General features: G+C 42.6%; 1 protein-coding gene across 2 annotated transcripts in view; it reads right to left on the bottom strand.

Annotated features, from left to right (window-relative positions):
- Positions 1 to 10622, bottom strand: part of AK5 (adenylate kinase 5) — a 168044-nt gene extending 157422 nt beyond the window's left edge. Inside the window, exons 1-5 of one of the 2 annotated variants that reach the window (XM_019489096.2) lie at positions 10426 to 10622; positions 9077 to 9263; positions 6802 to 6969; positions 509 to 678; positions 285 to 398 (exon numbers count right to left, since the gene is read on the bottom strand). In XM_019489096.2, the coding sequence (XP_019344641.1) occupies positions 285 to 398; positions 509 to 678; positions 6802 to 6969; positions 9077 to 9263; positions 10426 to 10485 (699 nt within the window). In that variant the 5' untranslated portion in view covers positions 10486 to 10622. The remainder of the gene's footprint in view (positions 1 to 284; positions 399 to 508; positions 679 to 6801; positions 6970 to 9076; positions 9264 to 10425) is intronic. The other variant, XM_014593846.3, reaches the window with a different exon arrangement.
- Positions 10623 to 12861: the final 2239 nt, after the last annotated feature.

Raw genomic sequence — 12861 nt, 5'->3', positions numbered from 1 at the left:
CTCCTTGATCTTGGGAAGATTTCTATTACAGAAGCAGGAGGTTAGAATTATTGGTTATACTATCACACTGTCATTTTACAGAATACTCCGTCTTCATGCTCTACGGCATATGCCAAGAGAGTGACCTTTTGTCAACCTGTAATTATGCCTTTGCAAAGATTTAAAGAGTAATGTTCAGTTAAGAATGACATTTGGTCTTTTGGGGAATCTGCGTGTTAATTTCAAGAGGCTTAACACTCATTTGATATACATAAATTAGTTTAAGAATAAAAACTCTCTCTTACCTGGTCCTCAAATGAGATTGCCTGGGCAACATCTCTTGGAAATCCATCAATAACAATACCTTCTTCATCAGGGATCTGCATTAATCTCTGTTTTATCTCAGTTATAGTTGTTTCCTTTTATGGAAAGAAATAGTTAAAAAATCATCTTTGGTTAAAAACAAACAAACAAAAAAGAAGCTTTACACAATAAATATCAAATCAAGATATTCTTAATACTGCTGTACCTGTGGGGCCAGTTCTCCAGTGGTAATTATTTTAGCAATTAGGCTCCATTTTCTATTGCTGCTTGTGTTATGGATCTTCTTCCTTAATAATTCACCAACCGATATGTATTCAAATCCATAACGTTCTGCTATTTTCAGACTTTGTGTTCCTTTCCCACTTCCTGGGCCACCTATTGTTAAATATAAGCAGAAAAATTAACTTTCATTTGGTATGCTAAATTGACTTTGAAACCTTTGCCACCAATATCAGTGTTCCAAGCTATTATCCAATCCAGATCTGTAGCTGTCCTGTGATTAGAAGTTTCTACAAAGTCAAAATAAATGGATCTATTCCAGGACTCAGCACAAAGTTTTTTTCAAAATTATCTATCTGAGAAAAAAAAAAGATAAGTTTTCTCTTTCTGGGTCAGACTCTCCATTTATTTACCTCTCTTCTGCTAGTACTAAAGTGGACTTATTCCTGAGTTATACTAGCATAGGAAAGAAAAACAACAGATCACTTATGCTATGAGAAGCTATCACTATATGAACACAATGAAGAGTCAGATATTCTAATATCTTTGGAGAGTAAGGCAATATTTTATCTTTAAATGGACCCCACTGAAGTCAGTGGAATTACCCAAGAAATATGCCTATGAAAATTTGTTTCTAAATACATCTGAGGAATTTGTGCAGTTCCTAAAAATGAAAATGTTAAATAACTGTACCTTGGTACTTGCAATGACTTTCTGTCAAAAAACATACACTTTAGATCCACTGAAACATTAAGAGTTACTCAAAACTGGTTTTACCCCTCTTCAGGAACACAATACAGTTAAAGCAACTATTGTATTTAATATGATGGATAAAATAAATTAGTTCCTAGGAATAACATAGTGCTGCCTTATATTTTCCAAATTGGTCCCATATTTATTGAGGATTTATTAAATTAACAAAGATTTCTGCAAAAGATCCTTCTTCTTGTATGCTAGTATGGCTAAGTCTTAGAAAGCTATTGCCATTTTTAGAATATTAGATCTTGTCATAGAACACAGTAGGGAACTTGATGGAGCAAACTAAGTCTGAAGAAGGCTGGCAAAACATTGTTCTGTTTACATCAATGGATAATTAACAAGTGATTTTGTGTGTTTTATTATGACTTGTCATAGTTTTTACTGGTACCAGTCCCTGGATTGGGTGAGTTTGGGAATAAAAAGGGGGATAGTGGTGGAAGTGCTTTAAAAGAAAGGTTTTATAACTTAGCATTAAAGCACTTCAAGATGCTTAAAGATACAGAACAGCCAGGAAGGGGCAGTCAATTCAATATCCTTTAACTTGGGGAATGAAAAATATCTTGAAATTACTGCAATAGACCAATAATGAATAGACAAAATAAATATTAATAATTATATCTGGTATAAAAAGAGATAGATGAAACAGTTTGTCATATTCCATCAAAACTGCAAAAGATAACAGAAAAAAAGAGAGAGCTAGTGCTTGGAAAAATATAATCTTTGCACATAAAATTACAGAATTGCTGAAGAAGTCAGTACAGTCCTCCGCACTGAAGCAGTTTTCACACTTCTCTTCAGGGAAAGATTTCCTTTGCCATTAAACACAGCAAAACAGAAATGAACAATATACAGTATTTCTATGCTTTCAGCAGAAAAAAATCACTAATTATTAGTTATCATATGTTCACAAGTATCACCTATATTGAGTTTTTGTCAATCAGAAAATGCTTCCCCCCCAATACTAAGCTTTGATTTATGATAAAATGGAGAAATCTACAGAATAAAATAGGGGAAAAGGGATAGCACAAAATTATTTCCAATGGGAAACAATTATTTATTTTATTTTCTCCATGTACCTTTGAAGCTCTGATGCTCCAAGTTCCTTAACTTATTACTTCAGTTGACAAGTAAGGCTGTGCAAAATTTCACCGGGTGTTTTGTTTCAATGCTGTTTTGACTTGTTTCGAGCTCAAAACAGCAAAATCAAAACAAAATGAAAGGCTTTGAAACAGCCTCAAAATAAAAAGAGGGCACTCAAAAGCTGGTTTTGCTTATAGGGAAACAGAAACTAAGGTGAGGGAGGGGGGAGAAGGGGGCAAAGACTGCTCTCATATTGACATGTGGGGCTGGCCAGTGACTGTGATCCTTGCCTGAGGTCCCTTCCAATCCCAGTGACCTGGGGGAGGGAGAGAAAAACAGCTGCACCTTAACACCCACACAGTCACACACCACAAGTTTTGCTTGTAAGCAGCTTGAGGTGCAGTTTCCCAGAAACCCCTCCACCTATCCCCTTGAAGCTTGGCAGGCTTCATGGTCTCAGAAGGGGTTACCATCCCTGCATGATTCATCTGAATCAGGAAAGAAACGAAAAAGTTATAGGCAGTTTTGTGCTTCCCCATTATAGTCAATGGGCAAAATGTCGACACAGTGTTGAAACAGCGAAACAGTTTTGATGAAACGGAATGGAACTCGAAATGAAACTGTCCCATCGACACAGCGAAACGAAAGTCAAAATGAAACGGTGAATTGCACAGCCCTGTTGACAAAAGTGTTCATAAGGAGAGAGTCTACTTTTTAAAAATTATTTTTGTCTGAAGATTGTATGTTACTAAAGAGAAATGTATGCTTATTTAAGGTATCTCTTAGAGCATATCTAGATGAGGAAAATATATTGTTTTAAAAAATATATTAGATTACTGGTTTCAATTGTGACCTGGTCTACACAGAAAAGTGCACTGGTTTAGCTTTTATTTTCAGCCATCTTTACACATGAACTATCTCAGGTTAAATTTAGTTGATATTGTTTAACATGCAAGATAAAAACAGAAATGAATCAGATTTCCACCACAGCTAGATTAACTCCTTTTAAAAAAGATGTTAGCTTGTTGCAGTCAAACTCCATTTAGCTCCATCCTTCAGACCTTGACTAGAGCAGGACAATAAGGGTGAATTCCTAGGAGCATGCATATGCGATTCTCCTGGTACAAATAGGCATGCCAGTGGCGCACGGCAAATTGCCCTGGGTGGAATAGAGGAGGCTGGAACCAGCACCTGGGCTGGCCCCAGCAGCTTTACTCAGGGTCCTGGGGGCCTCCTGGGCCTGCAGTGGCAGCAATCCAGGTACGCAGAGCCTGGCCAGCAGCCAGAGTGTGGCTCTGGCTGGCCAGGCTCTAATTTCAGGTGGTGCACGCTGCTGCCACATACACTGTGCCACTTTTTTGTGTGTGCTTTTTTATTAGGTACTGGGATTTCCCAGTATCTAATTTTGCCCCTGCACTCCAAATATGCAGCGTGGCAAGCAGATTAACATGAATTTTGTGGCACCTCAAAAGGTTTTGAAATTTTGTGGCGCCGCAAACAGCACGTTCCCAATCATGGGGATTTGGCATAGATGTTATTTTTATAAATCAGCATTTCCCAAACTTTTGGGGTTTATACCCTATTGCAGTAAAGTTGGTAATGTCATCCACTTCAGCTGTCAAAGTTTGTTTGATGCTTTTGTGTATGTGCAGCATTTGTGATTTGCACATGTATGGAGAGTTGCACCCACTCCAGGAACCTTTCACCCTTCCCACCAAGGGTGCATACCCCACAACTTGAGAAATGCTGTTCGAAAGTATTAACTAAAATGCTTTAAGTATTGTTTAAAAACATGTTAGCACCATAGTGCTGATCGCAGTTAGTAAAGATGTTTTTAAAGATGCTGAATCCATTCTACACCAGTGAATAAAAATGTGTTAGTTGAAAAATGATAGTAGACACATTTTAAACCACAATTTATTTTCTAGTATAATAGATCTTGGAGAGGAAAGTTTCACTGAGTCAGATGGTTGGTTTCTGGCTGGTTCCATCTGACTTTTCTAAAATCCAATAGCACAGTGAATTGTTTGTATCTTTACCTGTTAAAGGTCTTTTTGTAAAAATAGAAAAGAAAGCGGGAACCCACTTTTATAATTATCCTTCACATTAAACCCAGCTAGCTAACTACAAAGATGAGACAATATAAAAGACTTGGTGGAAGCAATAAAGAAACCCCAGGATAAAGGATTATGAATCAACTGTTCACCAAATATTTGTATGAAGATGCCTCTCTTATCCATTTATTTCCAGCAGTCAATGTGACTAATAATGTATTTAAGGTTAGGCATGCATTCAAGTTACTTACTGGACTGAGGCTTGAAAGAGTGTTTTATGCAAGCTGAAAGTTATGCAATACATATTTTTTGTCCAGTATTTCTGTACTCTAGAAATATTGCTGTTTCTAGAGCTGATTATTACTGAACAAAGACATTTTATAGTCCATTCTTTTTCTTTCTTCTTTGACATATTTATTATTATTTTTACTCTGCCATTCATGCTAAGTTTAATTTTAGAATTAACTTTTTCAGTAATTGTTGTTAAACTCCTCATATGCTAAAGCATCTTCAGTTCATATTATGGGACAGATAGCTGCACAGTTCAGTTTAGGGGTAATTCAGTCAAATGGCTGAAACAGCTGTTGTTGGATGCTTGCATAATTCCCTGCATAGGTTGGAAACAGGATGATAGTCACAGCCCCCAAGATCTACTCACCACTGGCTCACTCTGGGTGCATCTACATGTGCGCTTAACTGTGTAGTAGACTAATTTGCTGCAGTGTAAAGCATCACAGTCTATACATGCAACACTATTAGACCACAGCAAACTAATTTCCACTGCTGTAAGATAGTACTGTCAAGGACAGTGCTATCTTATGATGGCAAAAATAACTGCATCTAAACACATGTGTAAATGCTGATGCAGGCATAAATTGTGCCGAGTCACCCCAGGCAGCAGGGGGCCAGACCCCTGCTTGCTGCCTAGCCACATGGCTCTGCTTTTTGGGCACTCTTGTGTTCCAGCCAGCCCCTCTGGCTGCGACCTAGAGGCCAGGACTAACCCTGGAGCCTGCTGCCTGCCTGGGGCTGCTCCACTCTGGCTCAGACTGTTGCAGTTCCAGGCACACGTGTGGATGCTGTGCTAGGGAGCCATTAACCCTGGCATGAACTGCACCAGAGTTTATCATGCTACAGTAACTGAATGTGTAGATGTACCCACTGAGTACCCCAATGCCACTCTGTGCATTTTGGTTACATCTAATCCTTATTCATTGTCTTAATGCCATGGAACCATGTTGATTTTAATGCACAAATGTCTTTTATGGTCACAAGAAGGGAGCTAGTTTTATCCCCTTTGGAAATACAAGCTAACTCCTTATTAAAACATAATGAATGAAAGGCAAGAGTTACTTCTCCATCTAATTAAAATTAAATTGCTCAAATGGCCCAGGATTTTACCTTGTGTTTGTTTTAGAAAGAAATGCGGACAGGATGAAAACATCCTATTGTTTACCAGGCCCATGAGCTGTGTGAACCAATAACTATGAAAATGTGTTGCCTTTTCTTTTATGTGTATTGCACATTTACATCTTGAATTTACCTGGACTACGGACTATAATGGACAATTTTCAGAATTCTTGCAGCATATCACAGAGAAAAATATGCACTGTTTTCTCTTAGGAAGGCTCTATCTTCTGTTCCTTAATATAAAATAAGTCCTTACAGATTGAGAATCTGATTTTTTAGTGTCTTGCACCTTGTATAGTCATTTATACCTATGATCAGGTGAAATGGCAGGTGTAAAAACCTAACAAAATATTTGTGAGTAGAGAACTCTGACTTGGTGGCACCCTACACGCATTTTCCACACGATATAAATTATTAGAGGTGTAGAACAAGGCCAATTATCAAGTCCTGATGTGACAGGCAGAAATCAGGCATTCTTAGTACATGCAAATATACACAGGTGACAAATAACCTAACCCAGAAAACTGAAATGCAAATACTTTTTGCCCAGCAGGTCAACTATTTATCTGAACTTACATTGGAGGTGTTTTAGTGACTTGTATATTAGTGTGATGCTGGAATTTATCAAAGTAGTTGGCTAACAAGGTACACTTTCACTCAAGTTGGATGTGCTGAACAATCAACTGATCAAGGAGTTTTAAGTGCAGGACACATCAGATCAATATTTTCTTTCTGTGGGATATAGTTCATTTAATTTTAAAGAAAGCTCCTTTTCTGCAGACAACTCTATTTTCTTATCTGGCCATCATACCTGAAACTGAGACTGCCACTGAATCACATTTCCCCCCTCAAATCTTAATAATGTTTATTATATTAAAATACTGTAGGAATCTAATATATTTACATTATCAATATCAGGGCAAAGGGAATAATAATAAGAGCTAGTAAAACATTGACACTCATTTTGCCTTCATACCTATGACAAGGATGATTTTTGGTCGAGGTCTTGTAGGATCAAATACCTCATACTCCTCAATTAACTCAGCAGTTTCAGAGAGGTCTGTGTCACTTTCTATGGAGAACTGATGGATGGGAGGGAGTCGATCATAGCGTCGATATGGAAAATTAGGATTGTCAGGCATCACTGTAAAAAAGTCAGGTAAACTGAGAATGGTGTAATAAATAGCACAGTCTAAATCACGTCTATACATTTTTATTAAATGAGGATGAAACAAGTTTAGAATTACAACATATCACAAATAAATATAATGAAAACAACATTTCTTTAACATTTTTAAGGCATATTACTTACTGAATTTGGTATTCATGCCTCTATTCAGCTGGTTTATTCAGCTTAAAACCACAAGTTTTCATACTATAACTTCCCTTTGATATCCATTTAAATTGACACGCTTCTATTTGTGGTAAATAACCTTTTGTTCTCCAATGGAAGTCTGACTTCCAGACCAACAGCAACACTTAAATTCTGAGGGGATGGCCTGCAAATCCTCTGGGCCCCATGATTTTAAGAGTGGTATCTCTGATGGTGCATGTTGCATACAGAGATCAGATGGTATTCTTGATTCATTAATTTAGTGAAATGCTGGCTGGACAGCAGGAATAACTATGGCAACTGGAAGAGTAGCTAATTACTGATCATTAATGTTACAAATATAGGAAATGCACGGGCTAATGTGACATTTATGTAGATTTAGTGAGAAGCACCAGTTGTAATTAATTTCTTCACGTATTAGCAAATTCATATGTAACACTGATTAATAAATGGCTCAGAAAATAAAGCGACAGACCCTTAGCTGGCACAAATCCTTTCAAATCAATGAGTATGGAGCGCATAAGGACTTGCCTAAATATCTGTGTAATAGGATCCTGGAGGGAATCCACTTTTATATGATTCAAGATTCAATGATGCAAGGTTAAATTATGTCTGTCTGGACACGTCTACATGAGACACTAACTGTGCAATAGCCTAATAACATTGCGCAGCACGTGCCAGGCAAAAACTGCTAATACACTACTGCACGGTAGTATTAGGCTTCTGCACAGTAAGTGTCACTAAAAATCTGTGCGCTGGTGCTACTGTGCAGTAGCATGAGTTACCGCACATTGATTTAGTAGTTGGTTAACAAAGTACTAAACTTAATGCGCAGTAACTACAGCTGCACGTTAATGAATGTGTAGACATGCCCTTTGTGCAGCTGTGTTAAAGAAGATGCAGGGAAAGCCCTCTTCTACCAGGCAGCACATTCAGCATTTAGCAGGGTAATGGTAGCCAACTATAGCATGTTCAGAAGTGCTGTGGCTGTGGAAATGGAAGGTGAAAAAACACCACCATACTTGCACTTATAGATTCATAGATGTTAGGGTCGGAAGGGACCTCAATAGATCATCAAGTCCGACCCCCTGCATAAGCAGGAAAGAGTGCTGGGTCTAAATGACCCCAGCTAGATACTCGTCTAACCTCCTCTTGAAGACCCCCAGGGTAGGGGAGAGCACCACCTCCCTTGGGAGCCCGTTCCAGACCTTGGCCACTCGAACTGTGAAGAAGTTCTTCCTAATGTCCAGTCTAAATCTGCTCTCTGCTAGCTTGTGGCCATTGTTTCTTGTAACCCCCGGGGGCGCCTTGGTGAATAAATCCTCACCAATTCCCTTCTGTGCCCCCGTGATGAACTTATAGGCAGCCACAAGGTCGCCTCTCAACCTTCAGAGTAAGCCCTAGGTGTACCTTTTCTGAAGTCTTAGTAAAGGTTGCATTCATTCTAGAGCACTTCCCCCAACACCTGTTGCATTGTTATGTCTGTCAAGGACATAGTGTCTCCAGGCCCCACTGCTTGGATTAATGCACCTATTCCCTCTTTCCCTGCTGCTTCATGGGAGTCACAATTTTTGGGGGGGGGGATGGCCTTTTACTCTATAAAACCACCAAAAAAAGGCCCCAAAACATGAAACCCAAGGAAATAAATAAAACCCCTTGAAAGGAGTGTGAAAACAATGAAAGGGGGGGATGGCCACTTCAAGATTGGCTGTCTGTGAGTCACTTGTACATTTGCATAAATAACTTGGAGTGTGAATATTTTAGACCTATAATTTTTCACTGTGGACATGACGTGTAACATCTCATTTGTCACTGAGCCACAAAGTAACGTATTTACTCATACAGTTTTAGCAGCAATAATGAAACTGTCTAATATTATGTCGAAATATAAAATGTTCAGCTGAAGGTTATACGTTACCATTTCTAAAAAACGATCTTCTGGATTGCCCTCCATTAAGTGGGGGTAGTGTCCTCTTCTCTTGACTAACAAAAGTGTCCCATTTCACTTTCTCTGATCCTCCCAATTCTTTCACTTTCTGTAAACAGCTTTCCAAAAATTCTACTGGGTCATCGGGTTTGTAACAGATCAGTCCATTCAGCAAACTCTGAAACAATATCCAAGAGTAAAGTATAAAGCGAAGGTTACGAAAGAAACCAGAAACCAGTACCCTGAATATAATTTGATTGCATGCTGTGCCTCCACACCCAAAACCTCCAATGGAGCTCAAGCTTGGGGCATGCAAGGAATGCAGGACTGTTGATGTCACACATATTATGTGGAATATGAGGCTTTCAGATATGGCTTTATTTTTGTCCATTAGTGACTAAAACAAAAGCTGTAAAGAGTATCAAGTTTGTCTTAATCTTTTCTAGAACTACATCCCTGGTTGACAAACCAGATTTACCCCAAAGCTTACGCTGTCTACTTTGCTGCTTAGATCTACAAAATGCATCGTTTTCTGAAAGACCACGGCCATCTTGCTCATGGGAATGCACTAATTATGGGAGACAACATGTTTTAAGCACTCTTCCTTCACTGGCATGGTCCTGAGAGCTGTCACCCAGCAGGTGATAGGAGTTCGACATCTTTTAGGTGCTTCTGGGAATAAACGGACCATTGAGGTCCAGTCGCTTGCAAGTTCCCCTCCCGTAAGATGTCTGCATGACAGCAGCGCACAGAGCAGTGGGGAGGAGGCATGACCCGGCCAAGGTCAACAAAAAGGGTGCCCCCCGCCCCTCCTATGCAGCCGGGCAAGTGGTGGCGGCTCCCGGGGGACGTGTCCCAGGCTGACAGGCGCTTGTAGCCGAGCGGGATGTGCTGGGGGCCCTTGCCATTCTCTTCAGCTTCCCCTAGGCTGGGAGCCGCTGTCACTCCCGGCTAGCCCCAGCCCCAGCCCCAGCCCCAGCCCCAGCCCTTGCTGTGAGGCGTCTCCCAACCACCGCGTCCGCGCTACAGCGACCAGACTAACGCCGCGGCTTTCCCCGGGCTCCCGCGGGCACGGAGCGGGAGGCACGAGCCAGCCCGGAGCAGCTCTCCAGCCCGCTCGCACACACCGCAGCGCGGGGCCGGCTTGCAACTTGGGCCAAGCCGGCGGCACCGCACCCGTGCCGGGGCTGGAGCGGGCCGGGCCGGGGCAGCGCCAGCACCAGCACCAGCACCAGCACAGCCGCGCCCGGAGCTCGGCCGCCCCCGCTCCCGCTCCCGCTGCCTCCTTCCCGGCCGTCCCTGCCCTTCTCCCCGCAGCCGGGCGCTCAGCCCGCGCTCACCTCGAAGAGCTGCGGGATCTCCCTCCGGGCCAGGTAGTCCTTGGCCTCGCAGGTGCTCATGCCGCCGGGCGGGGAGCGGGGCGGCGGCTCGGCGGCGGCTCCGCTCCCGCTCTGCTCGGGGCTCCCGGTGTCGCCCGTGTCCCCGGCGGGCGCGGCGCTCCCCAGGCGGCGGCGGACGGTCCGCGGGGAAGAGCCTGGCGGCGGGAGGCAGCGCCAGCCCCTTCCCTCCCCTCCCCTCCCTCCCTCCCCCGCCCGCGGGAGCCACTCACAGCGCCCGTGGGGCGAGCCAGCGACGCCCCCCGCACACGCGCGCTCGCGCGCACACACGTACACACGCGCTCTTACACCCTCTTACACCCTCGCGCGGACACGCGCGCGCCGGCCGGGGCAGCCTGGCCCCACGCGGGACGCCAGCCAAGTTCAAGGGGCCCCGGGTCTCCCCGCGCTTGCAGCCCCGCCGGGAGCCGGGTCCTGTGTCCTCTCCTTGGCAGCCCCCGACCCCAGCCCTTGCTTAGGACCCTCCAGGATAAGAGGAGGGGAGGGGGCTCGTGGCTGGCGGTGGAGCAGGGACAAGGCTCCTGGACCCAGTGAGCCAGGTCGTTGCTGGTGTCCGGCTCCCAGCTCAGCAGTGTCTGGTTCCCCCTGCCTGCAAGACTGGCAGGGTTGCACTGGTGGCACTGGCAAGGCTTGAGGTGAGTGCCCTCCATGACTGCCTCTGCACATACTGAGCACCAACTCCCTAAATGTTACTAAAGCCCTGGGGATCTCTGGGAATAACAGCAAACAGTAACAGGTAAAAGGTAAAAGCAGGTGCCCGACGTAACCCAGAAGGTAAAGTATCCACTTTGAATCCCATTTACTTGACAGGATTACAGGTTTGGTCGATTTGAGGTTGCATAGGGGGATTTGTCTAAGGTATTTGATCTGGTACCATATGACATTTTGATTCAAACCCTCATATGATATGGCTTTAAGAGAGTACACCGTAGCTGGTTCACTGATGTCTCAAAGTGTAGATGATCATGAGGAGATAGATATCCATGAGTTAGGCAGCTCCCCTGGAATCAGGTTTTGCTCAATACTAATTAATATTTTTATCAACAAATCTCTCCCAGTTAAGTTCACAAGGTTGGTGTTTAAGCAAATGAGGAGGTTACTCTCACAAAGCCATCTGGACCTCTTGGTTAACTGGATAATGATAGATCCACATGCAAGATAATATGTCCTGGGAACAGGAATGAAGATTCTACAGACTGGATGGAGACATTGTCTTGGACAGTGGTGACTTGGAAGAGGATTGAGAAGTTAATACCTATAACTGCCTCAGAAGGCACCCTGACTGCAAGGCTGTGGCAAAAAAAAACCTTGAACATATATGAAAGGAAAAAACCCTAAAAATATGGAAGTACAAAAGTGATCTTATGTTCACGGACTGTGGTAAGACTCCCACTAGAATACTGTGTGCAGTTCTGGTATTTTGTGGAAAAATATTAGAAATGAAAGGAGAGCCACAAGAAGGATCCTAGTGCTGGAAAGTCTTACAGTGTGAAACATAAGGAAGTCAACTTATTTACTTTGTCCAAGAGAAAGCTGAAAGTAGTCACTGTATATAAGTATTTATACATAGAAAACATACACTATAACAGAGGATGTTTTTACCTTGCTGAACTGGGTATAACAAGACCAGTGGCTGGATCTTGAAGTTATATAAATTAAAATTCTTATTATGGCATGATTTACTAGTAGTCAAGATAATTAGGCATTAGGGGACTTCGTACACATCATGTTTTTTTGCCCTTTCTTGTGCTGCAACGGCTTGACTGTTAGCACAAGTGAGTTTTTGGATGCTTTAAAATTCTTTATGGCACATTAAAGTAAAACTTCTTGGATGCAATTTAGTTTGGCTCACCACGAATTGAAGTGTTGCATCCATGGATTTGTTGAATGCATGCACGCACGCACACACACACACACACACACACACACACACTCAAAGACGTGTAATAAGCCTCCTTGTCCACCAGATGGTGCTGCAACTTTTTTGTAGTTCACCCTTTTGAATTGCTTCTGCTTTTTTTTTCTTGTGCTATTTGCTGGCTCCCTGCTTCCACAGCTGCATGGCAAGGCAAGGACACAGGGTTGGGGGCAGGGTGCCCAGGCCAGAGGGCAGTGCTGGACCATCCCACTCTCCTGCAGCACTGGCCAAGGGACCGTGCTTAGTTCATTCAAAAACTTAGTGCGTGCAAACACTAATGCGACACTCCAAAATAAACAAGTTTAAATTTTATAAACCTATTTAATTTAATGAGGATTAAAACCCATGGTGTGTACAGGCACTCTAGAATGGCTTACCTGATTAGATGTAGGGTGGAGAGTGGGGGAGGCTCACCATCACCTGGTGCGATTGGATATCTTTTCTAAAAGAGATGCTTTGAT

The sequence above is a fragment of the Alligator mississippiensis genome, chromosome 5 (genome assembly GCF_030867095.1).
Source record: "Alligator mississippiensis isolate rAllMis1 chromosome 5, rAllMis1, whole genome shotgun sequence".
NCBI classification, from domain to species: domain Eukaryota; kingdom Metazoa; phylum Chordata; order Crocodylia; family Alligatoridae; genus Alligator; species Alligator mississippiensis.
Note: the sequence above shows the minus strand (reverse complement) of the source record. Positions and strands in the feature narration are given on the sequence as shown.